At 36.9% G+C, this 25,551-nt stretch overlaps 3 protein-coding genes across 4 annotated transcripts in view; 1 reads left to right on the top strand and 2 right to left on the bottom strand.

Annotated features, from left to right (window-relative positions):
- Positions 1 to 4,881, top strand: part of LOC139116871 (WD repeat-containing protein 7-like) — a 38,697-nt gene extending 33,816 nt beyond the window's left edge. Inside the window, exons 24-25 of the mRNA XM_070679603.1 lie at positions 1,182 to 1,286; positions 2,282 to 4,881. Coding sequence (XP_070535704.1) covers positions 1,182 to 1,286; positions 2,282 to 2,470 — 294 coding nt within the window. The 3' untranslated portion in view covers positions 2,471 to 4,881. The remainder of the gene's footprint in view (positions 1 to 1,181; positions 1,287 to 2,281) is intronic.
- A 95-nt stretch (positions 4,882 to 4,976) lies between these two features.
- On the bottom strand, positions 4,977 to 9,649 carry LOC139116870 (alpha-N-acetylneuraminate alpha-2,8-sialyltransferase ST8SIA3-like). The gene is made up of 4 exons (XM_070679602.1): positions 9,025 to 9,649; positions 8,315 to 8,482; positions 7,514 to 8,074; positions 4,977 to 6,313 (listed from the first exon to the last, which is right to left on the bottom strand). The coding sequence occupies exons 1-4, from the start codon at positions 9,354 to 9,356 to the stop codon at positions 6,028 to 6,030; spliced, it is 1,347 nt and encodes a 448-aa protein (XP_070535703.1). The 5' UTR covers positions 9,357 to 9,649; the 3' UTR covers positions 4,977 to 6,027.
- Positions 9,650 to 12,073: 2,424 nt separating this feature from the next.
- LOC139116868 (CMP-N-acetylneuraminate-poly-alpha-2,8-sialyltransferase-like) lies at positions 12,074 to 21,663 on the bottom strand. Of its 2 annotated transcripts, XM_070679598.1 has the most exons (4): positions 21,395 to 21,663; positions 18,711 to 18,848; positions 15,600 to 16,166; positions 12,074 to 14,149 (listed from the first exon to the last, which is right to left on the bottom strand). In XM_070679598.1, the coding sequence occupies exons 1-4, from the start codon at positions 21,658 to 21,660 to the stop codon at positions 13,876 to 13,878; spliced, it is 1,245 nt and encodes a 414-aa protein (XP_070535699.1). In that variant the 5' UTR covers positions 21,661 to 21,663; the 3' UTR covers positions 12,074 to 13,875. The 2 variants fall into 2 exon arrangements, with proteins under 2 accessions (XP_070535699.1, XP_070535700.1); XM_070679599.1 differs by lacking the exon at positions 18,711 to 18,848 and having other exon boundaries at positions 21,395 to 21,647.
- Between the last annotated feature and the right edge of the window lie 3,888 nt (positions 21,664 to 25,551).

Raw genomic sequence — 25,551 nt, 5'->3', positions numbered from 1 at the left:
TGATATATCTTTATAATGACAATGTACTGATAGGTATACAATATTTTAACATGTGTAAATCAGAAACACCATCAATTTACTTGCCATAGTGCATGTCTTTTCCGCAAGATTTCCCCCACATATAAATATGTTTTGGGCATTGTCAAGGGTATAGTCTCTTAAAGGGTAGTGGGGAATTCACCTTAACATAATGTTATCAAGTCAACTGTGTTTTGTGGGTTCATGGACAAAATGTTCATGTCTCACAGACGTTTATTCCAAGTGTTGTGCATTTCTGTTGATTTCATGCAATGATAACGGTATAAAGTACAATGATTGAATGTCTGGTGATGTGTTTTCTTTTATAACTTTGTGGTGATTGCATAGTTAGTCTATAAAAACCTGGTACTATTCTTGGTGTCCTGTCAGTTTGAATTTATAATATTTACCTAGTTCCAATTCCATGTATCTGGCATCCTAATATTTTAATGCATTTTGTCCTCACTATTCAACTTTCTAGTGTTTTCACTCTGTGAGCTCGTGTGTGTTGTTCCAACTTTCAATTCATGGTTTCTGACACTTCAAATTTTTGATAGTCTGATACTGAATACAGTGTCAAACAGCACAAATATATTACGTGTGTATCATATAATTTGAAAATCATCTTTGTAAGTTATGGCATGACACTTTGAATTAACATTGTTTTAGCAACTTTTAACCCTTTGAGTGCTAAAGTCAATTTTCATCAGCTTTACAATTAATTAACGCAGACAATACTTTTTCAGACCCAGACAATTTTTTTTCAGATTTTCCCAAATATTTTGATCAAAAACTGTAGGCAATGAAAAGCTATGTCAATCTGGTCCAAAATTATCAAACATTTACTGAAAAATTCATAAAAATTGGTAAAATGCTGAAGTGAATTTTGGTAAGAGACATTACAGCACTCAAAGAGTTCAGCATGATGTTCAGCATTGATTGAAAATTTAGATTCATGGTGTATAATGAATGGGGAATTCACACTTCACACTCACATTGCTTTTATTGTCGCCTGTATATGTATTTGTGCCTGTTTTCTGTTTTTATGTCAAGGGAAATGCAAAGTTGCTACATATATTGTAATTTTGTACAAGGTAAGGTAGCCTATACATTGATAGATAAAGACAAATGCTTGAAAACGTTAAATTTTTTCTATTTAATAGATGATTTCAGGACATCAGAATGCGGTCACTGCTGTTAGTTTTTCTGCAGATGGTAAATACCTAGCCACATATTCCTATGGAGATCACAAATTATGTTTCTGGCAGGTACGTTCATGTCACCATCACTATTTCATATAATCTTTGTTTTGTCTTGCACATTATCTTGTTATCAGCAAAGTTACAAGGTACCTGTAAATGCTGACCAAGGTTATCCAATAAGTGCATTTAGTGATTGCTCCACAAAATTATTCAGTAGACCTCCGCTTTCAGTTTTTTAAGAACTGACTGATTTTCAGAAGGCACTGATAATGTACACCTTCTAATTGTTAGAAGTTTGTCCTGTTTATCAAACCAACGAGAAATTGTGTTACAAGGCCTGTTTTTGTTGTCATGACCAAACTAGAAGAGACGTAAGAGGAAAAGGCATTGAGAAAGATATGGCATTGGGGTAATTCTCAATTACAGGCTTATAATTATATACCACTTACTTGTTGTTAATATTACCCATGACCAGACAAGGGTGCCCTCAAGGCAAAGTTTTATATATCGCCTAACACAAAGAAAGATCACTGTTACTCAATAGAATCCTGGTTTGAGTGTTGTACCAACTCAAAGAATTTTTCAGGAATTCCTAAGTGGAATCAGAGTTAAGGTAGTATGCGCCTAGAAAGTGAAAGACTGAAACTTTTGCTCAAATCTTCCTCAAGGAATCTTTCAACCATTCTCTTACAAAATCAAGAATAAAAGTTGGGGGTCACCGCACAAATTTTGGTACTAGAGAAACAAATAACCCAAGATTTACCTATATTAAAAATTCAAAATGGCCACCATCCCTGTGTTAACTCTATGGAGAAAAATCAAATTTTCGAATTGCAAAAAACTAAGGCATTAAAAAGTTTTCCTACACAATGAGCTTTAAAATGAACCCCCACAAGTGGTATATCAGAAAAGAATTGTGAAAGTTTTTGAGTCCAAATATCTGTCACCGAAGCGTGTTCTACCTTAAGTGTTTGTAAGTTGAGGGGCACACTGGACTTGCATTCATAAAATGTTTTATGAATGTACTGTGTACATTTATTCGTGTCTTCCTTATTTTCCAGACTGGCTCCACTCTATTTGGTGCTATAGGACTAGGATCTGGTACAAAGTGTGTCAAATGCTACAACACTGTCAAGTTCCAAGCCAGTAACCAACATACTCTACTGAAAATGGTCAAATTGTACTGGCTGAACAACAAAACTGCAGCATTAAATCTTTCCAGTGGTACAGAGTATAGATTTACAGTCTGAAATAATTATGAAAACCCCTTGTATGTTTAGGTCCTGTACAGTCCTACCAAGGAACATGACCACACTTTTTAGAAAAGAAACCATTTATGTTGATATTTTGATCAAGTGTGCAGCTAATGTCTAGTATTTGATTTGCTTTACATATGGCATTATTTGTTCTTCAGTGTCCTGTTTGTTAGTTAACAGTGTTCTCAGAAGTGCAATCACAAAAATATGTCATAACTTTCTGTGCAATATGTTCATATTGTATGTTTACTGGCGAGAATTTTTCCTACAACAATTCTACATCCCAAAACATTTCTCCAGTTCACTTTCTGCACTCAAGAGACTTCATGTAGACTGCTCATGAAACAAATGAAGTTCAACGTTTTTAGCTACACTTTACTTTGATCCTTTGTTTTGAAGTCCCAGTAACATTTCCACCATGTCTTGGTGTGATTGCTTTTGCAATCGAAGGTGAATACTTTCAAAACACTGTAGAATGTTCTTTTTACCAGGTCACTGCCCACAGCAAAAACATGGTATACTTGTTGTAATAATGTTTATAAAATTCACACCTACATGTATGTTCAGTTTGTCAATATTGGAAATGTCATGACCAACAATTATAGCCTGTGTGACTCTGCACTTCAACACACACATCCAAAGTTGGCAATATGTGAAGACTTTAAATTCTCAAACGAAAAGAATATTTGTTGAAAAATTGCTGCTACAAAATGTTACAAATAACTAATTTCAGACTTCAAGTCAAGTTTAACTGTAGAGAGTGAGAGCGTATTTCATCTTTGTCATTGCAGCTATTTGAAATGTGTTAGTGATACAATAGTACATGTACCTGTTCACAGCTGTTGATGAAGGTTGTATTAAACACAGACATGTTTAAACTTTGTATTACTAGTACCTTTCATTCATGTAGATTTTGTTATTTTGCCTACTGAAGTATACTCAAGTGTTGGTCATGTAAACTACTCTGTTAAAAGGAAGTGTCTATTGATCCATTCACAAGGAAGGTGTGAGTGGATGTCTGGTAGCCAACGCTTCCATTTGTGTTTCATTTTTGCATAAATTACTTTTCATACAAGAGAAGAATTCACTAAATAGTACAGATTGACTGTAGCTGTGTTTTCAAACCGGAAGACTTCCTTAAGAAGTATCAAAAGTCTTTTTAAGATATGAACTGGTATTTTTACCTACAGATACCACTTCCATTTTTATGTGTATAAAGGGTCCTCACAGATAAGTGTATTATTGTGTACTAAAGCTCATGTTATGTTAATATATATATATAGGTTGAACTGTGATTCAGGCTGCTATCAAAGTTGGGCAAGACGCCAACTATTTTGAAAAATGTCAATTAGGGTTTTCACTTTGGACACATGACTGGAAAAGAAGTTGATAAATATACATAGGACGTTTGATATTAGAAATCGAAATGGTCTTAAAGGGACAAAGTCGCCCATTTTTCATGAATTTTGTTTGATACGAGATACTATTTATATTGTTTGACATGTTAAAAGATACTGAATAAATAAATGGGTGACCATGCATATATTCGACCCTGGTTTTAGACAAATTAAATGAAACCATCGCGAAAATGAATTAATGGTCAGACCATTAATTCATTTTCGCGATGGTTTCATGTCTTGTGTCTAAAACTGGTATCAAATATATGCATGGTCACCCATTCATTCAGTATCTTTCAACATGTCAAACAATATAAATAGTATCTCGTATCAAACAAAATTCATGAAAAAATGGGCGACTTTGTCCCTTTAATCGCTTTGTATCTTTAGGACAATCATTGTCTACACATGAATACTCAAATCCCTAAAAGTCATGATATCATATGAATGAGAGTGATACGTGTTAGTTTACAGTCTCCATCAGGGTAACAACATAACTGTAGAATGGTGGAAATCAAAGAGTCATGCTACAGTGTCTCAAATTTATTGAAGATGTCACTGTCACTGTTATGATCAGTACAGAAACGGGCAGCTAGAGAATGTTAAACACGATTGGAACTAATTTGGGAGAATTGGATCTTCATATTTTTCAAATTTCTCAAATGTGTTAGGTACCCTACAGTTGAATGTTGCAATATTACACATTACTCATAAAAACAAGTGTATTACTTAAAAGGAAAAGAAAATGAGCTTACATTTCCAGATTAAACCAATATTCCTTCACTATACAATTATACCAAATTAGTTCCAATCTTGTTGTTATCAAAAACTCTTGAAATGTTTGTGAGAAGGAACTCAATCATTTGCACAGCATGTAAAATAGTAACCATGAGTTATATTTTCCAAGTATTGTAAAATGTCATGTACTAAAGCTTGTGCAATACAGTCCTTTTAATTATTGTATGTTAATATGATGTTAGTAAATTCTCAATAAACCATTAAAAACTCCCTTTTGTATTTAATTCCAATATTTGCTAACACAATTTCTAACACTTCTGTACAAACGTTAGTTCTCACTGCAGAGAGCAAGATACTAAGATATGTTTTTGTTTGTTTTTAGTTTTGTTACAAATCGAATTTAATTTGAACATTTCATCAGAATTGCAGAATTTTGTACAAAATAATTGTGAAATTGACAAATCACATTTGATAAAAAAGTTTAACCATATTTGATGGAAAAAATATGTATGGTCTCATCAAATTAATTTCTGGTTGAATCAGAGGTTGCCATGTCTCTTCTCAGAAGAGTCTAATCATGGTAACTTCTCTGAACTTGATTCATTAAAATCCACCTCATATTATGAAAATTAACTGATGTTTGCTTTTCACACATTGCATGAATTTGAAAGTTATTCCTTTGTCATTATAGTATATAATATGAGGTTATTACAAAAGTACATGTACCACAAACGATACATGAGGACATTGGTGCAGTGTGTTGCCCGACACAAAGTGGAGGGTGGTTCGTGGTGCCAATGTCCAAGTGCATCTTTTCCGGTATTTTCATAATATTCTTGAGGTGTCAAATGGGCTTGATATTGACAATCAACAATTTTTCTTTTGCTTTAAAGCTTATGGCAGGCAATCTTGAATGTGCTTCTGCAGTGGATAGCTTGTGAACTGCATGTATATGGCGTGAGAGATATTTATGGCAATCATCCCATGGGAACCTTAAAACTGTTCACCTATGAAGGTGCAGATGTAGTCACCTAATGCACTGCATAATGGGTTTGGAGGGGGACACCTTAAAATGTTAAATGTTACAGTACTGGTGTTTCTGCGGCATTTTCAGTCCACCCCAAATTCTACTGTTCTTGATGGTATCTGTTATTCACTCAAACCCAAATGGAACAGTGTAACCAATGATTGACAGGGATTCAAAAACCATGCCTGATCAGTTTTCAGTGCACACAAAATTTCACATTCTACACACTTTCAGTAGTTTGTTCCAGCAATTGTCTATTTCAGAGGGTATACCATACTAGCAGTGCTTCAGATCTTCAGATCTTTAGATCCATTTCATACAAGCCTCAAGAAGCAAAGCTTCCAAATTTCTGGATAGTGAATTGAAAGAGTTTAGCTGAAACAGCAACATCACTCGTCATAATGACATTTTCCTGTTTTCAACTTGAGAAGTCCTTTTCTGTGAAGAGCCTGTAGAATCCCATATTCTTCTGGCATCTTGTGGACAGATTTCAGCCATGATGGATCAGAGGCTGGATCATAGTAGTGCCATGGAATAGTCTTATTGCGGGGATCTTGCATGAATGGGTAGAATCCATACAGCTTGATCTTGTCACAAATTGGCACAGCCATTGTATACATAAACAAACCAGTTGTTATCCTGGGCTCCGAGAAATTGTGAGAAACCTTCCAAAAGCTGTCAAGAAAACAAAAGCACATGTAAGCGTTCTACTGTCTTCATCTGTGGACTACGTTTTAATTTCACTGCCATGGGGCATGACAAACTATAATACGACAAAATTAACAAGTCTCTTCCTATGTTATGTTATGAGCATAAGGCATCACGATAATTTGTGGTTTATTGATTTTCTCATTGGTTAGTGATACAAATAACCCCAAACACTGAACACTTGGTTCAACAATTTTATTCAAAGTACATGAATGTGCATGGATTGATTATATATGATATTGATAATTTTTCGGTGTGAGGTTGTCTTGGAGTTATTAGTCTTCAGTCAACTGCTCACCACCACATATTTATTATTTGTAATGTTTATGAGTAGACCAAAGTTGACAATCAGTAAAACTGCCCATCTATCATGGTTGGTGGTTTTGAAGATGGCAGTGGCTGTCTAACTTTATGATTGATTTTTCACGCTCCGGTAGACTTTTTTTGCTTTCGTTCAGAAAAGTGGACCCTTTGGGAATATAATACAATTCAGGGTTGCCTTTACAACTCTAACTCTCAGGATGGGCCTATTCAGTTGCTTACAATATCAACTTCTTTCTTGTGGGTCCATCTGAAAACTATCTCTCCTCGAACTGCGAGCTAAATAGCAATTCTCTGTTACTTTGCATTTCCCAGAATTAGTCGGTCCAAAATATCACGTAACACAATGCCTATTCCATTTTGAAATTCCAAAGTATGATAAGTGTAGCATACATTATCCTGACAATTTGCAAACTTACTCTTTCATATGTGTCTGTTATTTCCATTAAAAAGCAGAGCAATATGCCACAAGATTTATTATGCATTAATGTACTACCATTTTATGTTACATGATGGCCCTTATATTTCCTGACCAACAGAGAATTGAATTTCCAACACATCTCTGTGATTTGTGTGGTTGATTGGTCTTGCAAACAAAATATCATGAAATATTAACACTACTGTAGATGCAAATCTTATCATGACATACATTTTGGTGTTACCTGGAACTGACACCAAATTGTGCACATCCCCCCACAAGGGAGAAAGCCTTGCTTTTTATGAAACAAGACCTTTTGCTGCTTATTGTGATAACATTTTGAAATTTATATTAATAGATCATGTCAACAACGCAGAGTAACACTCGATTCACAGGACGTTAATTTACTTGCATGCAAGTTTGCTTACCCTTTTATGTATTTGATAGCTCCTTCTCCAAGCAATGCCAGGTTCAAACTAAGTTCATTCTGATGCTCAGCCAAAAAATCCCCCATCACCCTCAAAGGTAGGCCTGAACCATAGTGCGTAAATCCTGGGGACCACAAGATAGCCTCACCAATATCTTTCAGTGCATCCAAAAACTGACTTCTGTCTTCAGTGGTAAGCAAGAAATTAAACCGGTCTTTGACAATACCTGGATTGATAGTCATAAAGTTGGTTCTTCTGCCGACATCCTTCTCAAAGCCAATTGTCGGTGCCATGTTACCTCGGAACACAAAGTCAGCAGAATCTATCTCTCTTCCACATTGACTTTTCAGAAGAATGCCGCTACTTCCAACCACAGCACATGTTTCATGGTGCACAGTAAGAAACGGGGAATTTTCTGGAAGTAACTGGTACAGAAGTGGATTCATGGAGAAAACATACCTCACTGATGAATAGTCGTACCTGATTAAACTCCACGGTCTGACGTCTTTCTTTGTAATGCTAACTCGTTTTACAACATGGAAGTGCCTTCTCAAGAGATTCCTGAAAGAAAGGCAGGAACTCAATATCATTAAAAATCTGATCTCACAGGAATGAAACTAATGCCATTATTTACAGCATGTCAGTAACAATAACATTATAATAAAAAAATCATACCTGAAGAAAGAGGACATCCAAATAATGACATTTCGAAAAATTTAAATGGCAATACAGTTTTATGTAATTGTGTCCCAGCATGAAAATATGGAAAGTCATTTATGAAAAACTTTGTTTGCAACTAACCTAAGTTTAATCATTTCTACCATACTATGATTCCATGGGCCTTCTGTTTTCCATTCATATGGTTGTGTTGTTGTTGATACTGTTGGTGCTCGGTTACCAGTATAGAACCTTGGGAAAGGACCAGATTTGCTTGCCTTGGTTGACTTTTCCCCATGATTCCCTCGGTTTCTGCAAGGAAAATCCAGAGTAGAAAGAATGTATTCAATATTACTGATGGTATTGGTTCTTAAGAGATAGGATTATTTTCCTTAAATTCCATGCTAACTATCTGTGTTGTTGCCGTTATGCTTTGTGTTACACTGAATTCACTCATTGCTAAATTGGGACGGGAAAACATCTGATACATCTGAGAGATACAGAATGGACTCTAATCAGTACGTCATCTGTATTTAACATTTTTGCAGAATAAGAACCACTTTGTGCTCATCATTTTCCTCTCCCCCCCCCCCAGCTACCCCACAGATTTGATATTTCAAAAGCGCTGCGGCAACGGAACCTATTTCGAGTAGCTGCAAAGTCTAGCCAATTATACACATAACATCAGGCGCACCTCCCCTTCTAGCTTAGGTAGCCGCGCCACCGTCTCCGACAGAGTCACAGTGCAGACTGCCAGTGGCTTTACTGAAAACAAAAGCAAGGCTTGACCATTTTACATAAGTTTAGACTATGGTTTCTGTGAAGTAATTGTTTGCAGATCGTGTACAGCTCACCTCAATGAATTTTCTTGTCTTGCTCGATGTAACAGCTCGATCAAGAGATCGTATCTCTCGTAAGTGTCAGAAATACTTGACCTTTTAGCCTGACTACCGGGAACCGATGAGTTTTTTGAAGTAACATGAAACAATATTGTAAAGAAAAGTGTGAGAAATGCAACTGAAGAAAGAACGAAACACTTTTTCAACATTCGATCCAGTCTAGCCATTACCAGAAAATACACAGGACATTCCACACTGTAAAAAAGAAAAGCAGCAACGCGCCTTTTGCAGACGACAATTTCTATGATCGTCGCTATAGTTGTTTTCGTATTCGTTTTCGTATTCATAATCGAGTGACTGAGGCAGGTGCGTCATTTGTAGCACAAAGGTTCGAAGCATGCTCATATCATAATATCAGCAGTAAAATTGATACAACGAACGGAATATCTTACTACTTCGAAATAGATCAATCGCATATCTTTCAATTTAATGGAATTTTAAAGAATTGTTCTGTCATCCACTAAGGGAGAACCATTTGATTTCTCGGATAGTGGAGAGATTTAGGGGGGATTGTCAACAGTACAGGCGAAGGAGAAGAAATATTTGCCCTCGATGTAACGGTTTAAGAAAAAAAAGTTGTTTAACAGACAAAAGTAAAAAAACAAAGATTGTTGCCAATATGCTGAATCAGTAACCTTTTAGCTATCTCACGATCACTCCACCATCTGGAGTTGCGCCGCCTACGGCGAAACTAATATTCCAATGTTCTTACCAGCATTTACTATACAAATGTCTGATTAAATTTAATTGTTCAAAATGTCTTCGTGGCAATTACAGACCAAGGAAAACATAGGCATTCACGCAACCAGTATTTAAGTGAAGGGGGACTATTTGACTTGTTCTGTAAGTAGCGAAATTCTCAAAAAAGTTAGCAATATATTATTTCCTTAATTTATTTCTGTGGCAGTATCAGAAAACAATGGGTTGTCGTATCGAAAGTCCTGGCTCCACAAGTAAACTTCAATAAAACCTTAGGAGAGTTTCCATTCTATAACTGCTCAAACGAGCAATATTCTAGTTGTTCTTCGTTGCTGCGACACTGAGGTGTCCATATTGCATTAACAGTTTACAAAGATGTTACTATCACACGTTATATTATTGAACATGTCCCATGCCAACAACCTCAAATGCCTATTGTTCCACTGCGCCACAGTTCAGTTAACACAAACACTTTGACTCGACATCCTTCCATCTACACACCATACACAGGTACGTTCTCAGTGAATCACGCGCCAAATAACAAGTGGAGACTGTGTCATCTACGATGACTTGTTTTTTTGTTTTGTTTTGTTTGTTATTGTTTTGGGTTTTTTTGTGTTTTTCTAAAGTTAGTTCAATCCTATGTAATTAATACCATGTATATTTTCTATTAAGACTTCAACTTCTCCATGAAAGAAGTTCGATGTTCCTTGACAAAGAATTATTGGCAAATGATATACTTCTTTATCCCTGTGAAATCATATTTATCGAGTAAAAAGGCATGCTCAACATGTTATCTGGCAAGTAAGGAAATCAGTTGCTACTGTAAATATAGATTATAACGCAATTAAAACTGGAAAGTTTTAAATTATTCGTCGGTACGGTGGACTGCTTGAGGGTGCAGCTGTGAAAGCTGTGAATGTATCGATAAAAACAAGACACATTGCACATAATCATTTGTAGCGTTTTTACTGCTTAGAAAGATACGAAGATTTAAACTACATTATTTTCAGAAAGAGTAAGTATAAAGTTCTCATGTACGTGAAATTGAAGGACGGATAGAAATTAAACATTTTTTATGTAAAATGAAATTATTTTGATGGGTACTTTTATCTGAACTGATGCTCAACTTGAAAGCATTGAACGAATGACAAGTCAAGGTTGCCATTAGTATAATTTCATGTGGCTGTGAATTGATTGTAATTTAGTGGATTTTTTGAAACAGGGATATCCCATGTGAAAATCGGTAAACCTTGGACGACCCCAACTTAAACAGCGGTCATTCATCGATCGTGAAGACCTACCCACTCTCAAGATTCAAACACCTTACTCATTCCAATATCGCCCTTTTTATCAAGTCAGCAACGTTCCAACCACCACCACCGTACCATCAGAATTAAAATGCTAGATGAATATGAATTTCATCATTTTGTCTTTAAAACAATTTCAGTCTTTCTATATATGTTTTATTTTCAGTAACCCACGAAAGATCATTTGGATGTGATCGGGAGAAAGATTCTAAAAATTCCCGAACTCTTTCGGTGAAAACAAAGAGATACAGCCCAGTGTCGTGAAGAAGGTTTTTAGTCGACAAAAGCTCAAAAAAGGTGATTTGTGGAGCCTTCCACCGTAGGGTGGACGACATCATCCTGTACAGGTACTTGGTGCGGCTGTCCTCGATGGTCCAACTCCACCGAGCATGGCCGCCGGTGAACACACGGTAACGTTAAAATGTTTATGATACTTTTAGAAATATATAACGAGAATGTCTGTTTCACCATTTGCTGTCTAAATATAATATAATGACTTAATTTTGTTCATTTGTTATATGTTAACTAACCCCCCCCCCCCCCCTGTATCCGCTCAAATAATGAAAGCACGGTGCGGCCCCGACCCACTGTTTCCTGCAATACGTTGATAAATGCAGAGTCTTTGTCAGCCGAAAAAGTTGGCCGGTTTTTTTAGTTTAGTCAAGCATTTCGTTTTAAAATGTGGGGAAACTGAAGTTTGGAATTGATTGGAAACTTGTTTTTCTTTGCCAACAGGCACGTTTTATTTTGCTTTAACTTTATTTATAGCATGTTTTGACGGTCATTCGTCAAAACATTCTACGCTAACATGCTAACAGCAGAGTTAACAGCGCCCTCAAGAGCAATTCTGAGTCGAATGTGGTAGTCCAGATCTTGTTCCTGAACCAGGATTCAATTCTGAGCAAACACCGTCACAGAGTACATTACACCTGCATACGCAATGGTCATGCTGATAAGAGAGTGATTGTCATACAGACACACGCAACATACTCCAATCACGTTTCTCGAATATTTTATTTTTTCGAAGTCTTAAACACTAGCTCGTAGTGTACATTTTAATAAATTCAGGTAAAACAACGAACGAATGTCTCTGTCATAAAATCTTATCATTAGCTCCTGTCAGTGTGGTCGGTAGGCCAAATAAAAGTATATGTGTGTTTTCGGTAACCCAACCTACCCTAGAAAAACCCATCGACATAAGATATTCATTTCGCATTTTCAAAACCTTTCGAGTAAATTCTTTAAATTCTTACGAATTTTATGGGTCTCGGGCACCGAAAAGAGAAATAAGAAAATTTTCCTCCGGCCTATCCACCCTAATTTTCAGAGTCATGTTACCGGAAACACAATTTTTTTTACTTGGCCTTACAATACACGGCTTAGTAAAACAACAAAATTGCGAAAAGTTTGGTCCCAGGCTTGTAACATATTTGATATTGCATTGCTATTCTCTTATGTAATCTCAGAAGACACGACTTATATTGCAACATGCAGAAAAAAATCCAATAAATTTGGTAAATGGAGATTCATCAATTATAAGACTGGAGTATCTATAATGTAAAAGAGGGCCACATGTTGTCGTGGTGCAAATATTGCAAATGTTGACATACAAAACAAAAAAAATCGCATTTATCTTTTAATCTCCTCATATTGGACAGGGTCTATAAGGATACAAACTCGAAAATGTAAGTTGTAAACGTTTGCTCATACTTTGCTCGCGGAAAACGCACACCTGTCTTTCGTAATCGGGATTGCAATTACAGGCCCATCGCTCTCAACTGTTCGATATGAACCTGAAGGTATTTTGAGTCTGAAGCAAACTGCCCTAAATGACCGACCACTTCTCAATATGTCGAAGGGGAAAAAAAACAAGGAGAAGAAAAATTACAGTGGGTGACTTTGCCAAAAGCTAAAGCGTTCTTTTCTTAACGTTGCAATGCTTTATGTAGCAGTGATTACTACTAGCAATATAAGGAAAAGATCGTGTTACCACCGTTTAGAGCTACGTCAAACAGAAATGCATCGTATGCAGCTCTCATTGTTTTATAAAAAAAAATCAGCAATTAATGAAGTATAACGCTGAAAGAGTGAAGCATTGTCATTTCCTTTTAGCGAAAATTTCTTAGATGTTCTTGAAGAACAGGCTGAGTTACTGAACAAGTAATGGGAATGCAATGGGAAGTATAAAAAAAAAACTGCTGAGAGGGCATTTTCACGTATTTTGCGAAGGAAAAACTAGGCAATACAATTTTATCTCGAAATCTTGTATGGTGACGCCAATATTTCAGCACTTGACTTTTTCAAAGTGGTTTCTCGCACCTAGTCTTTTGTAAAAGTTTTTTAGACAATCACAATGACGTTTTTACGTTCCTTTATATACGTCACTCAGGCTGGAATAGGCCAGCATTCCCACTGCAGTATCCATGGATGAGATTTCTCTACCCTAATTTCCACCTTGCATTTTCAAAACGAGTCTATAATAGCTGTAGACCGGCAGAAATTTCACAGGCCTGTCTTTTTTCGGCATTTATGCTCTTATTTCTTATCCTCTCCAAGATTTATTTTCATAAACCCTCAGAATAAAAGCAATTCTGTTAAACGCTGGCTATTAAATTATGGAACAAACTTAAAGTAAGGCTTTAAAAACATCAAATATTTCGGAAATTTGTAAACAAAGTGAACAGTAGATAAATAAATAAATAGCACAATAAAATATTTCTGCTAATCTGAAAGGAGTGTCGCAGGGAACATACTTTCACTGTGGCGAATAAAATTACAAAGCGTTAATACACCTTCGCTACCTGCATTTGCCAACCTGAAGTTTTGAAACACCCTGTTCATGCATCTTTTTCAAATAGCTGAATTCCATCGGAAAGTTATGCATATTGCCATAGTTGAACGTTGAATTTCTCGGCTGGTCGTAGTGATACGGGATTGACTGGTTGTGCAGGTCCATGGCGAATGGATAGAAGCCATATAGGGTAACTTTTTGGCAAAGTTCCAAGGCGAGTGTGTACATGATAAGGCCTGTACTCAAACGCGGTTCCCGGATACCTCGAGACATCCAATACCTAACAGACAACGAGACAATTCACGAGTCATAAATCGTGAGTTAGCTTACAATTTTAAAATAAGGAAACAACAGCCATTTATAATCATTAAATGAAGATGTTGGTCCAATAGAGGTGCTTATAAACAGAAAGCTTAGATCGACCAACTATAAACTACTTCAGACTCGACTATAAAGCTGACATCAGTTGTTCGTCAGCCAACAATATTGAGATTTACAAACGGCGTACTGTATTCTTTCCCATTATTTCATTTACAGCTTGACAGAGACACCGAATGTAGAACGTTCAGTTTGTTTCAGGTCAAGTAACGAATGTACGTTTCCTGTAACCTGACCTACCCCATTTTTGTCCTCTAGCGTAAATTCCTATTTTCTAAAATGACGCCAGACTTTGAAAATTTCCTGCTTTTGGGGGGTCGCAGCCAGCGATAAAAAACCACCTCATCGGCCTACCTTGTTTTTAGAGCCATGCTACGGGAAGCAAATGTTTTCGGTTTTCTTTACTCATGTACTTACAGCTGTGTCTACTTAAAGTTCCATTAACTATAAATTTCACATATATTCCATCACTTTCTTTCTGTTTGTAAAAAAAAGGTTTCCAAAATTACGTCGAAATGTGTAACATTCAACCTGTCAATACAAGCAGTAAGTGTGTAATATGCAATGGTAATGCTGAAGCTCATTTCTAGTCCGGACTGGATTTCATTTGTCATGTGACATTTCGTAGTATACAACGTGTATTGTGTTTGCGATGCTATTTCAGCATACGCAATATGAAGGAGGTCAAAGGAGGTGTTCTTTTTCCCCCTTTAAACAAAAGTAATGAATCCGTGAAATGTTACAGCTATAATTGTCGGTTGAAATTTCATTAGCACTGCGATGAAAGGTGAAAGAAATATACAAGCTGACCTTCACCGGGTAGTTGATCGAGGAAGTATTTATTTTTGAACGAAAATATTAGCTGCTTTTAATCGTTTTTCTCAAAAACTAGTCTTCATACCAACAAATAATTTCCACTCGTGCTATTATTTCCGAAGGAGCTTTGTGCAATATTACTATTGTAATGCATTTGCTTTCGAACCATCCACCTTCGAAAATGAGAGGGCCAAACTTAATGGAAGACTTAATCAACGAGACCAATTTTGTTTCCGACTTTCTCGTCGCCAGCTATGCCACTACACATACATCTGTCGCTGTTCATAAAGTGAAACAGGGAAAAAGCGCAAAACAACACTTTCACAAAAGAGGCATTCTGCTCGTTTCCCGATCACAGCACCTGGCGGGCGAATGTTGTCGGGAGAGCCTGCACTTTACTGAAATGAAGTATGAGTGTGCCAGCCGTTGGTTATTTTTCATTTTCATGACAGGTTCATAAGATCGAAAGAATGCGAAGTATTTTTAAAAGTTCTGTACTCAGATTTAGTATTAATAAGTAATTAATTGACACTTACCCTTTAAAAATTCGAACTACACTGTAAGGAAACAAAAGCTGCACGTGACTTAAATTTTCTTTATGCTCTGTGATGAACTGTAATAAGGGCTCTATTTGACCTCTGTTGACCTCTCTTGCCTCGAACGCTGGAACCCATATAAACACGTTCGGGCGTAGACTGTCAAGGTCACGATAAAATTTCGATCGGTCCGTTTCGTTTCTCAGTAAGTTGTATTTTAAATGCAAGACACTCGGATTGAAACTGAATAAGTTCGTCCTATCGCCTACGTCTGTTTCAAATCCTTTCAATGACGCAAAGTTACAGCGTATGACGAAATCAGCCTTGTTGATTTCTCTACCGCACGCACTGTCGAGGAGAATACCGCTATTGCCCACCAACGCGCAGTTCTTGATGTTCCGATTCCGGAGCGGAGACTCGTCCGGTAGTAGGTCGTACATTTCCTTTGTGACGGCGAAACTGAAATTCTGTGGCGACAAATCGTATTTGATCTGGTCCCCCACTGTGACACTGAACTTGGTTATGGTTAGAGAGCGTCTTGCATCCATAAATCTACCGAGATTACGCCTGTGAAAAAAAATAATTTTGAAAACAAAACAACAACTGTGAGGGGTATTTTCAAGTGTATACTTCTCCTCTCATTGCACATCTACAACAGAAAGGATCCGGGGAAATAGCGGAACAGAAAGTGAACGAAGGCTGCACTTACAATTATCCCATAAAACATGAAACATTATTTTTACAATACAATGATCTTCAAGCGGAACTGCTCGCCTCTTTATTGTATTGATAGCCATCTATTATTTGGCTTTTCCAAGGCTTTACAAGATGATCGTTTATAAATGGCGCATTATTTTCTTGTATATTCAAGAAAAAAAGCAAACTGTTTTGACCGGGACATTTGGAATCGCCTTGAGATAAGCTGATTTAGGAAAAAAAGTGATCGAAGGACTGTGCCAGTGTGCTATGAAGAAATGAAAATGATTGAATATGACAATAATGGGAGTTTTAACGTGGTTAAGTAGGGATTTTACATGAAATTGATAGACAGCTACAATAATAATAAATTATATATCAAAAGAAAGCTCTCTTCAAGACCAATTGATTGCATTTTGTTTGATGAAAATCGGTTCAGTACATGCAGAGATATGTCCTGTTGATTTGATAAAAAACTTCTTCCCATTTAGAAATTATGCCATGGTAGACACCTGTAGTTATCATAACCACCAGGTGACCCCATTTTGAACATTGTTTGAGAAACTAGAACTGCAATTTCTTGTGCTTTTGCAATAACTCAAGCATTTCTTATTGAAAATTGATGAAATTTTTTGTGGATATTGCTGACGAAATGTTCAATGGTTTTTCATTTTTATAAATGAAAAAGGTTATTTAGAATGCTGTTTACAAGGTAAACAAATAAACAATACCTGTAAAAAATCAAATGATACCTGTGACATTGATCGCTGTATGCATTATGTATTGTGAACATCAACAGAAATATGATAATCATATTCCATCATATTTACTTTGCATATATGAAAACAGTTATTTAGATTTATATTTACAAGGTAAACAAATAAACAACAATACCTGTAAACAATCAAATGATACCTGTGACATTTTAGAACTTGATTTGAATTTAACAAAAAATTCTTTTAGATTTTTTTTAGTTTGAACTTCGAAATTTTTTTCAAATTTTTTTGTGTGATTACAACTGTTATTAAATGATTATGAAATATGTCTGATTAATGTAGATTTTAAGTTAAAACAATTACAAGAACTTTTCCAAAAGTCAAAAAAAACTTCGTTCTCAACCCTTTGTCAATGCCGTAAAACAGCAACACGCATTTATAGAATGAACAACTGCATTTAACTGGATGTAAAGTTAAGCTGCCCCCGAAATAACATAGACCCTCGAACATGTCGAAGTCAGCGGTCCGAAATACAAACCAGTATAAATACAACTTTTCCAAAGTCAGGGACACCATCAATGAGGAAAGAACAAATTAATGATCTATGGCTTTGTTCTTCAGAGAAAACCAAAATAGTCCCCTTCTCGGGAACTAAAGATCGAAACTAAAATGTCAGTATAGTATCGGCAAAGTGTGGTGCACGTGCGTATGCCTACAGTTGTACACTGCAGTGCAGTGCTGGCTTGACAACTTCTCAGTGTCTATCGAAAAATATCACCCGGAAGTCAAACTACTTCGAACAAGATAACGTTTGAAAGGGTAAAGTATATTTCTCTAGATCCTTGCGTTAGATAAGAAATCAGACAAATCAAGCTGCAAAATCATGAACGTCGGAACTCAGCTTAGACCTCCTGACACAGAACATGCGGCGAAGCGCCGATTACTTGTATGTTATTCCTGGGAGTGCCCGGATGTAAAGTTCGGGTGAAACCATACTCGCTAAAAAGGGCCTTAAGCATCATTTTTCGCATCGTCAGACTCGTAATTATTGCAGAATTACAATTAATATTTATCATAAAATTAATTTTGGTGCCGAACGTTTAAGGAAATCAAGATTTTCTTTCAAAAAAACACAAACGAAGCACAAAGTTTGATCACAGATTGAGTTTTTTTTTTAACGTTCGCCCCCTCAAAATGAAGCCCATGATCTCTACTTTGTACCAACCCTAAAAAATAGTGATGCGATCAGAATAAGTCATGCGGAGAGCCTATCAAAGAGCTATATGTTCGATCTCCTTCGCGGGACATTTGAGGTCACGGCACAACGCTCATAATGGACGCAAAATCGCCGGTACGCGTGAGTTTGTAGTCGTGCTGTTTTGCCATTTATCGTAGTACAAAAGTGAAAATTTCCCAAAATGAAGTTAAAATAATAATCTTCAACACAACAGTTTCATTTTCTCTGATTATTTGGTCTATTTAAGAATTAACACGAAAGTTCGGACTAGACCTGCATCGAACGCGTACGTTCAACACAAATGTCACGTGACCTAAAATCCCTAACGGGGTTAAAGCTGTTTTCCTTTCAGTTCCGATTGGCAAGTTTCCAAGTGAATTTCGTCACTCCGCATTTATTAACTTTTCACAGGGAAAGAAGACTGTGTGATTTATTTTTTAAATGGGAAAGTAACAGACTTACTTCACATCGTTAATTCGATATTCATTCCAAAGCCATGTTTTATTGAGAAATGACATATCTGGCGGTCTTGGCAGGAATCTCTCTTTCTCCTTCTCAGAGTCAACATACGACACCCTGCAACAATCCCCGAACCATATCCTAGACAAAGAAACAAGATATAACGGATTCTTGGTGTATGCCACAGTCAACAGTTCCTAGAAAACAATCCATATATTTCATTGATAGAATATCTATGTAAGCCTAGATGTTATCCGGGATATCGTTGAACCACAGTATGCACATTTGCTAAAGATCTGGCCACTCACATGGCTCAATTGGCGTTTGACCTTTGACCTGACAGCACCTGGTACCATGTTCGGGAGTATCGCATGGGAAGAGCCTACTTGATGTCAGGATGTATCAATCCGACTATTGTGTTAATAGATGTTCTACTTCAAAATTTCCATATTTGCATTTTCGACATCGAAATGCACTATTTTTTCACAACTTGCAAGTCATTCAAACATTAAAGTAGCAGACATTTATCGTTCGCACCTTTAACAAATCAAACTGAGTTTTTAAAGAATTTTTGTAGCCGATTTTAAACAAAGAAAATTTCGATAGCTTTAAACACTGTTACTCCATTGTGAGTGATCGCTCATAGGATGTCTCCGACTTGTACAGCTTCAAATAGTAGGGATGGGCCAATGGCTGGATTAGCTTGGTTACCATGGTGTCGGGATGACATGCCGCTGACCTTAGCCCTAACGCGGAGCAAACTTAATGGCAGTGAAAATAAACATCAAGGTGAAGTTCACACGATCTAAAACAGGGTCAGCCATCAAAAAGTCATCAATCAAAAGCATTGGCGATCTCGGTGAGCCTTAAAAGAAGACCTAAATTCAAGGTACAACAGTCGTATGGAATGTTGTAAATGCAGCTTCATAGGCACTGTGTTTTTAGACACCCATAACAAGTCTATCATTTTCTCTCATTTCACTCGAACGTGATATCGGTTGGACTCCTGGTACATGCTCCTATATTAAAGCTTATCGGCGAACAGATAATCATAACAACTGCATGACTGTTAGAAATCGACTGTTTGATGTCAGAGACAAGTACTTCATGAATATAGCGCATACCGACGCCTTGAGTTTGAGCATTCACACATTTTTGGTGCTAATGGGCCAAATTTGCCTGAAGCTATGTTGCTGTGCATGAACTGTAATCACTATGTTATTATTCCAGCCAAAACAATGTATAAGATGGTTTATTCTACACGCAAGACCTGACCGTAACGGCCTCCCATGGTACACTAAACATGCATTTACCGACACTGGCGGCCACAGGCGCCTGGAGTGTTCAATGCAGAGTAATGTAAAATAAGGAAAAATCCAGTCTTATGCGTTTATAGGACGCATGGTACACAGTCGCCTGTGAACCGATACACGGCCTACTTTTTTAATGCATACCACACAGTGGCCGTCGTGTATCGGTTCACAAGCGACTGTGTACCATGCGTCTGTTAAATCGCACGTACCGTATGCTATATTTTAAATCGCAAGTACCGTATGCTATATTTTGGTCATTAAAACCATAGGGTCTATGTTGAAACTCATACTTTGTAACTAATTATTCCATTTTTAATGAATACCGAGTCAGGAATCGAAACTGTCAATACGTCTGTCATGAATATACTTTTGTTATACCTCTCTCCCCCCTCTCTCTCTCTCTCTCTCTCTCTCTCTCTCTCTCTCTCTCTCTCTCTCAGCTTCACTCTATTATGTTATTATAATAGTCCATCCGTCCGAATTATTACAGATAATATGCTGTCGACACATTTTGGCGACACTAATTACTGCGGGATCTAAATTTTGCAACTGCACTGTCATCTAGAAGGATGACCTTAGAAAAATATTGATTTAGTAATACCCGCATGTGCAAACTAGTTTTGTTGTCGGAAACACTGGGTAGTCCTAATGTCCAAATGCAAGTAGATTTGAACAACATCAAACTGGGTCCACACCATCAGATTTTTTCAATAACTGTTCCCCTCCTTGGTTTAAGTTCCATTTCTATATGTTAGATTGCTGCCAGCATAACATTTCGAGCTATCTCTCCGGCTGAGGTTATCCAGTTGACCTATGACCTCATATAATTGTCAGCGTATGTGAGGTCGGGGCACGGATCGACTCAGAGACTATTTACATTTCATAGTTCTCAAGCCTTTTTTTTCAGTTCGTTTCCAGAGTTCTGGGTACAAACACATTTCTGCGTCAAAAAACGCATTATGCCTTTCTTGATATCAAGCAGTCCATTGTTCACCGAACAATACCCCAGTCCGGGCACTCAATCAGTTCTTTTAAAGAAGTACATGTATTTGAATGCCTACACTTCGGTGAGTTCACGATACGGTGAAATGGGTTGGTGGTGGATTTAGGGCTAAGATATAAACACAGGTTATCTTTGTTGTTTGGTTTAATTCAACAAATGCAAACCTTCTTTTCAAACTGAGTTACATAGAAGTAGGGGACAGGATATATTGATTATCGGGTTTAAGTTCGTCGCGTCAAAGGACAAGGTTGAAGTTTGTCAGTGTTCAGATTAAAGGTTCAGGCTTGATCAGTAGTACGACAATTGCACAATTGAATAAAACTTTGAGTTCTGCATTCAGAAAGAAACAAACTTAAGCCGCACTGACTCACCATTTCCTTTGCACTGTGTCGGTATCGCCTGTATGGAATAAGGACAAGCTGGCGTACCACAGAAGGAGCGTCGTCGCCAACAGGAAAAACAGGAAAAACCTCACGCCATTTCTGGCCATGCTGAAATGTACACCAGGACGATATCGGACGGGAATATTAACTGTGGCTTTCCCATGCCAAGCCCCCTTGTTGTGGTTTGATAACATTACTCTGACATATTTGCAGAATGATTGTACCATACCCGTGTGACGTGTGGACCGTACCATTATCAATATGGGGATGGCCGAATAGACACCAGCAAGACTACATATGCGGAGGCGTGCCTATGAACGGAAGTAGGCGTCGCCGACACTGTGAGATGGTACCCGCTTTATTGACGAACCTCTCCATGAATCCATTGAATTGTAAAGAGAGAAGATAAACAGGAAAACCAAGGATGACATTAGTCTCGACAGGAAGAGAATAAAGTACTGATAACGGGTAGAAACAGTGCGACTATATCATTTTACCAAAAAGTTAAACTTACACGGATGTGCAAATATAAAAAGGTATCAGATACATTAAAATGTCAATCCAAAAATCTTTACTTTGCCTTAACAATGCAATGATGGCTAGCACCACCCATAAACAAGATTAAATGGTCACTTTGGTGATTTGTTGCTGTAGAAGTGCTGAGCATGCGCAATTTCTGATGTGGTTCCCCGTTGCACTCGCACGAGAGGTTGAGTTGTTGTGCACTTGTATGTCATACATTAAAACATCTGTGGTTGAACGTAAGTTTCCTATTCCACACGTACAAAGAGACAAAAGTAAAGGGAGAACTTACAGATAAACAGAAATTGGTAGATTTAGTTAAAGTAGGAGGGAATTTTGACAAAAAGAGGCTGTGATACTTGTCTGGATATAAGTCGGGTTCGTGACTTTTTATCACATAACGATGACGCAATATGAAAAAAAATACTGCCACGGCTGATTGATTAGTGAGTTAACTTGATCTTCTGACATCAACAAGTTCAACTACAAATTGTATTCAAACGACTCTGAGAAACTCTCAAAAGGACGCGTGTCCCAGATCGAAAGCGTACAAGGACTGTATGATCGGAGAAAAATAGCTTATTGTCATCGGGGAATTCTTTCTGCCATCACACATGTTTTCTTCTGTAGGACTTTGCGTAACTTCCAACCGACCCTCAAGTCCGACGAAATTACATTTGAATACATCGCTGATATCCAAATCATGTCCCTTTGTATGATGTGTGATTTACTTGTGAGAAATCATCTCTGGTGTATACTTGATGTTGTCTTCGCACTAAATAAATTCATCACAACAACATCATATACGAACAAGATCCTTACTTGTCAATGACACAAAAACTTTGAGCAAGAAAGGAGAGAGGTGTCCTCGATGTATGGTCAGAAATTAACCGTGCAAGTTAATTAAATCGGCTTAGTAGAAATTAGAAAGTTGCTTTGGATAAATGTGAAGAGTGGTAACTAACAACGTGAAGAGCGTCCTGAGAGGAAACCGCAAAATAACAAAATTGAAATACGCCCGGTGTAAACAAGAATTCAGCGTGATAAAGTGCATGTGGTTCTTCCTCGCAAACGGTAATCCCAACAAACGCAGTGGGTCTCCAACACGCTTCATGTGCTCCACCAGTTAATGATTTGAGTCAAAATGCTCGGAAGCCATGTATGTTGGTAGAAACTGGAATTATGTTTATATAACACAAATGCTGGGTTTTTTCTTCCTTCTGTTTTGACCTAATTGCAGTATCTGCAATCTCATTAACACCAGTCACTCCTTTGGCCATTTTCAGGGCGATTTATAAGTAAACTTTGGACAGATCCAAGACATGCAGAACAAGCACGTCAGCCTTTACTTCAGGTCAGTAGACATGAAATCTTCCATGCTCGAATAAACAGTAAAACATTCTTAGCACTGAACATTTGTTTTATCTCACAACACCAACTCAAACTGAATTGTTTTAAGTTTAAATCGAAAAGTATGAAAAATCTAAATCACCAAAATGTACCTTACTGGAATATCACTAACCTTTTGCCCATAAAATTCAAAAAATACGTATGAAAGGTGGTTTGTTGTATTTTGTCACACCTAAATGCTGACTCACTCTAAAAAGCTTCCAGTAACACGAGTGCCCACCAGTCATCACAAGCATTCGATCGCTCGAAAGATTCCGATCTACTTCAATGACTTTTGATTTGGAGATACTAAAATAATTTTTTGTGAAATCATTTACGTATTATACCTATAAACCTGGTTTAGAGGATGTTAACTTACATAGCGATGGCTCGCCCTATTAGATTGAAAAAACAAACGATATCCGAAACATAGTTCAAACATGCTCACTTTGCCCTTCAAACACTTCGAAAATTCATCAGATTGACCGGTCGCCCGAGGGCGCTCTGTGCTGACGCTTCCGTAAAGCGGTGGATCTGTCAGCTTATACGCCTGTGGAACTCTGGTATAGTATCCATAGAAACTGTAATTCAACTGGAGGTTGTTTTGAGATTATTGCATGGCGTTTTAGAGTTGAAAGAAAAGTACACGAATTCACAAATAGGATGTTAATTGCGCTGTTCTTCAAATGTCGTGTATACATTATTCTGACAGAGTATCAAGCTTTTTAAGTGTTGATATCATATCGTCTGTGCCACAAAGCTATCACAGCAAAGTCGATCAAAATACGCCAATGCCAATTACATCATGTTTAACATGAGAAAACAAATGAATGAAGAAGGGTATAAAACAAAGGAAAATTCCAGTATACAAGAAGTAAAGAATATACGTGAAGTAAGAAAGGACTAACTAAAATGAGCAATACGAATGAACAGAGAGGCAGATAATAAACAACGGCCAATTTTTAAATTTTATTCAGACATTTGTTAAAGTCACCAATACCTCAAATTATCGATTTTAAATTACGGTAGTAAAATGTCGTTTAGTCTAGATATCTGAACAATAAGTTGCGTATTTGATATTTCAACAGCCAAACTACTGTGGCTACTAAGTCATCATGCCTGGCATTAGTCCTTAAATTAAAAAATATGCATTCAATAATATTTCAATCTTCGTCGAAATACCGAAAAATAGTGGAAAGGCGTATACTTGCGCAAAAGTCAAAGTAAAAATAACAAACAAATAACAAACCTTTCTATCCCCACTTTCTCGAAGAGCAAGAAGAACAGCTATTAACTTACATATTTTTCCAACAATTTCGTTCTGATTATTTCCAGCAGCTTCCTTTTCTGAAAAGCATATTTGACTTTCTTAACATTCACTGTGTAAACGCTAGCCGTGTGTGTGTATATATATATATATATATATATATATATATATATATATATATATATATATATATATATATATATATATATATATATATATATATATATATATATATATATTATATATACTTATATACTTATATTTTCTAGCAGTTTGGGTTTTTTGTTTTGTTTTGGTGTTTTTTGTGTATTTTGCTATTTGGGGAGGGGGGGGGAGGTTGGGGTTTTTGTGAATTGGGTCAGTTTGGTGTGCCATATGCCAACGTGAACAATTGTAAGATGTAGCCTGATGTTTTGATTTTGGAAAAATGATGAAAATTACAAAACTTATCATGTGAAAATATTTGACCTTTACGGCAAAAATATCACTGGCTTTTGATAAGTATTGGGGAATTAATATTATTATACTCAGACGTGCAAGCGAAAATGCAAATAGTTTACTTAGCTCCTCTTTTGGTGTCAGACAACGTGCGTTTGAAGACGTTGGAACACGAAATAATGTGGATGTACCCAGTCTGTACCGTTTCATTGCAGGGAAGGTTGAGTAAAAACAATATAATTGTCTTAAACCTCTTTGTAATAGATTGAGTGAATTGCTATAGGGTACGGTGCAAGCGTACATCAATGTGGTATAAAAGGGGAAGTATGATCATTTGAACAAACAATAGGTAAGGTATATAAGTTGGGTCACATTATCCGAACACTGTCAATATTTCTGATAAAACAGAAAAAAAATAATGATTTGTATTGATAAAAGTAGGCTTCACAATGTTAAACCCAAATGTAGACTTTCTTAACCATCCAGAAAGGCAGATATTTACAAACATTATTGTGGAGATAGCGCTGGT

This window comes from Ptychodera flava, chromosome 18 (genome assembly GCF_041260155.1).
Source record: "Ptychodera flava strain L36383 chromosome 18, AS_Pfla_20210202, whole genome shotgun sequence".
Classification (NCBI taxonomy): Eukaryota; Metazoa; Hemichordata; class Enteropneusta; family Ptychoderidae; genus Ptychodera; species Ptychodera flava.
The sequence above is the reverse complement of the archived record's forward strand: the minus strand, read 5'-3'. Positions and strand labels throughout refer to the sequence as shown.

Excerpts from the sequence above, each read along its gene's own strand:
- LOC139116870 (XM_070679602.1), bottom strand. The coding sequence starts at position 9,356 with ATGAATACGAAAACGAATACGAAAACAACTATAGCGACGATCATAGAA. Across the intron at positions 8,483-9,024 it reads AGACAAGAAAATTCATTGAG|AAACCGAGGGAATCATGGGG; the intron begins GTGAGCTGTACA and ends TTTTCCTTGCAG. Across the intron at positions 6,314-7,513 it reads GCTATCAAATACATAAAAGG|CTTTTGGAAGGTTTCTCACA; the intron begins GTAAGCAAACTT and ends TTTTCTTGACAG.
- LOC139116868 (XM_070679598.1), bottom strand. The coding sequence starts at position 21,660 with ATGGTACGGTCCACACGTCACACGGGTATGGTACAATCATTCTGCAAA. Across the intron at positions 18,849-21,394 it reads GACACAGTGCAAAGGAAATG|GATATGGTTCGGGGATTGTT; the intron begins GTGAGTCAGTGC and ends TTCTTTGTCTAG. Across the intron at positions 14,150-15,599 it reads GTAGTTCGAATTTTTAAAGG|GTATTGGATGTCTCGAGGTA; the intron begins GTAAGTGTCAAT and ends GTTGTCTGTTAG.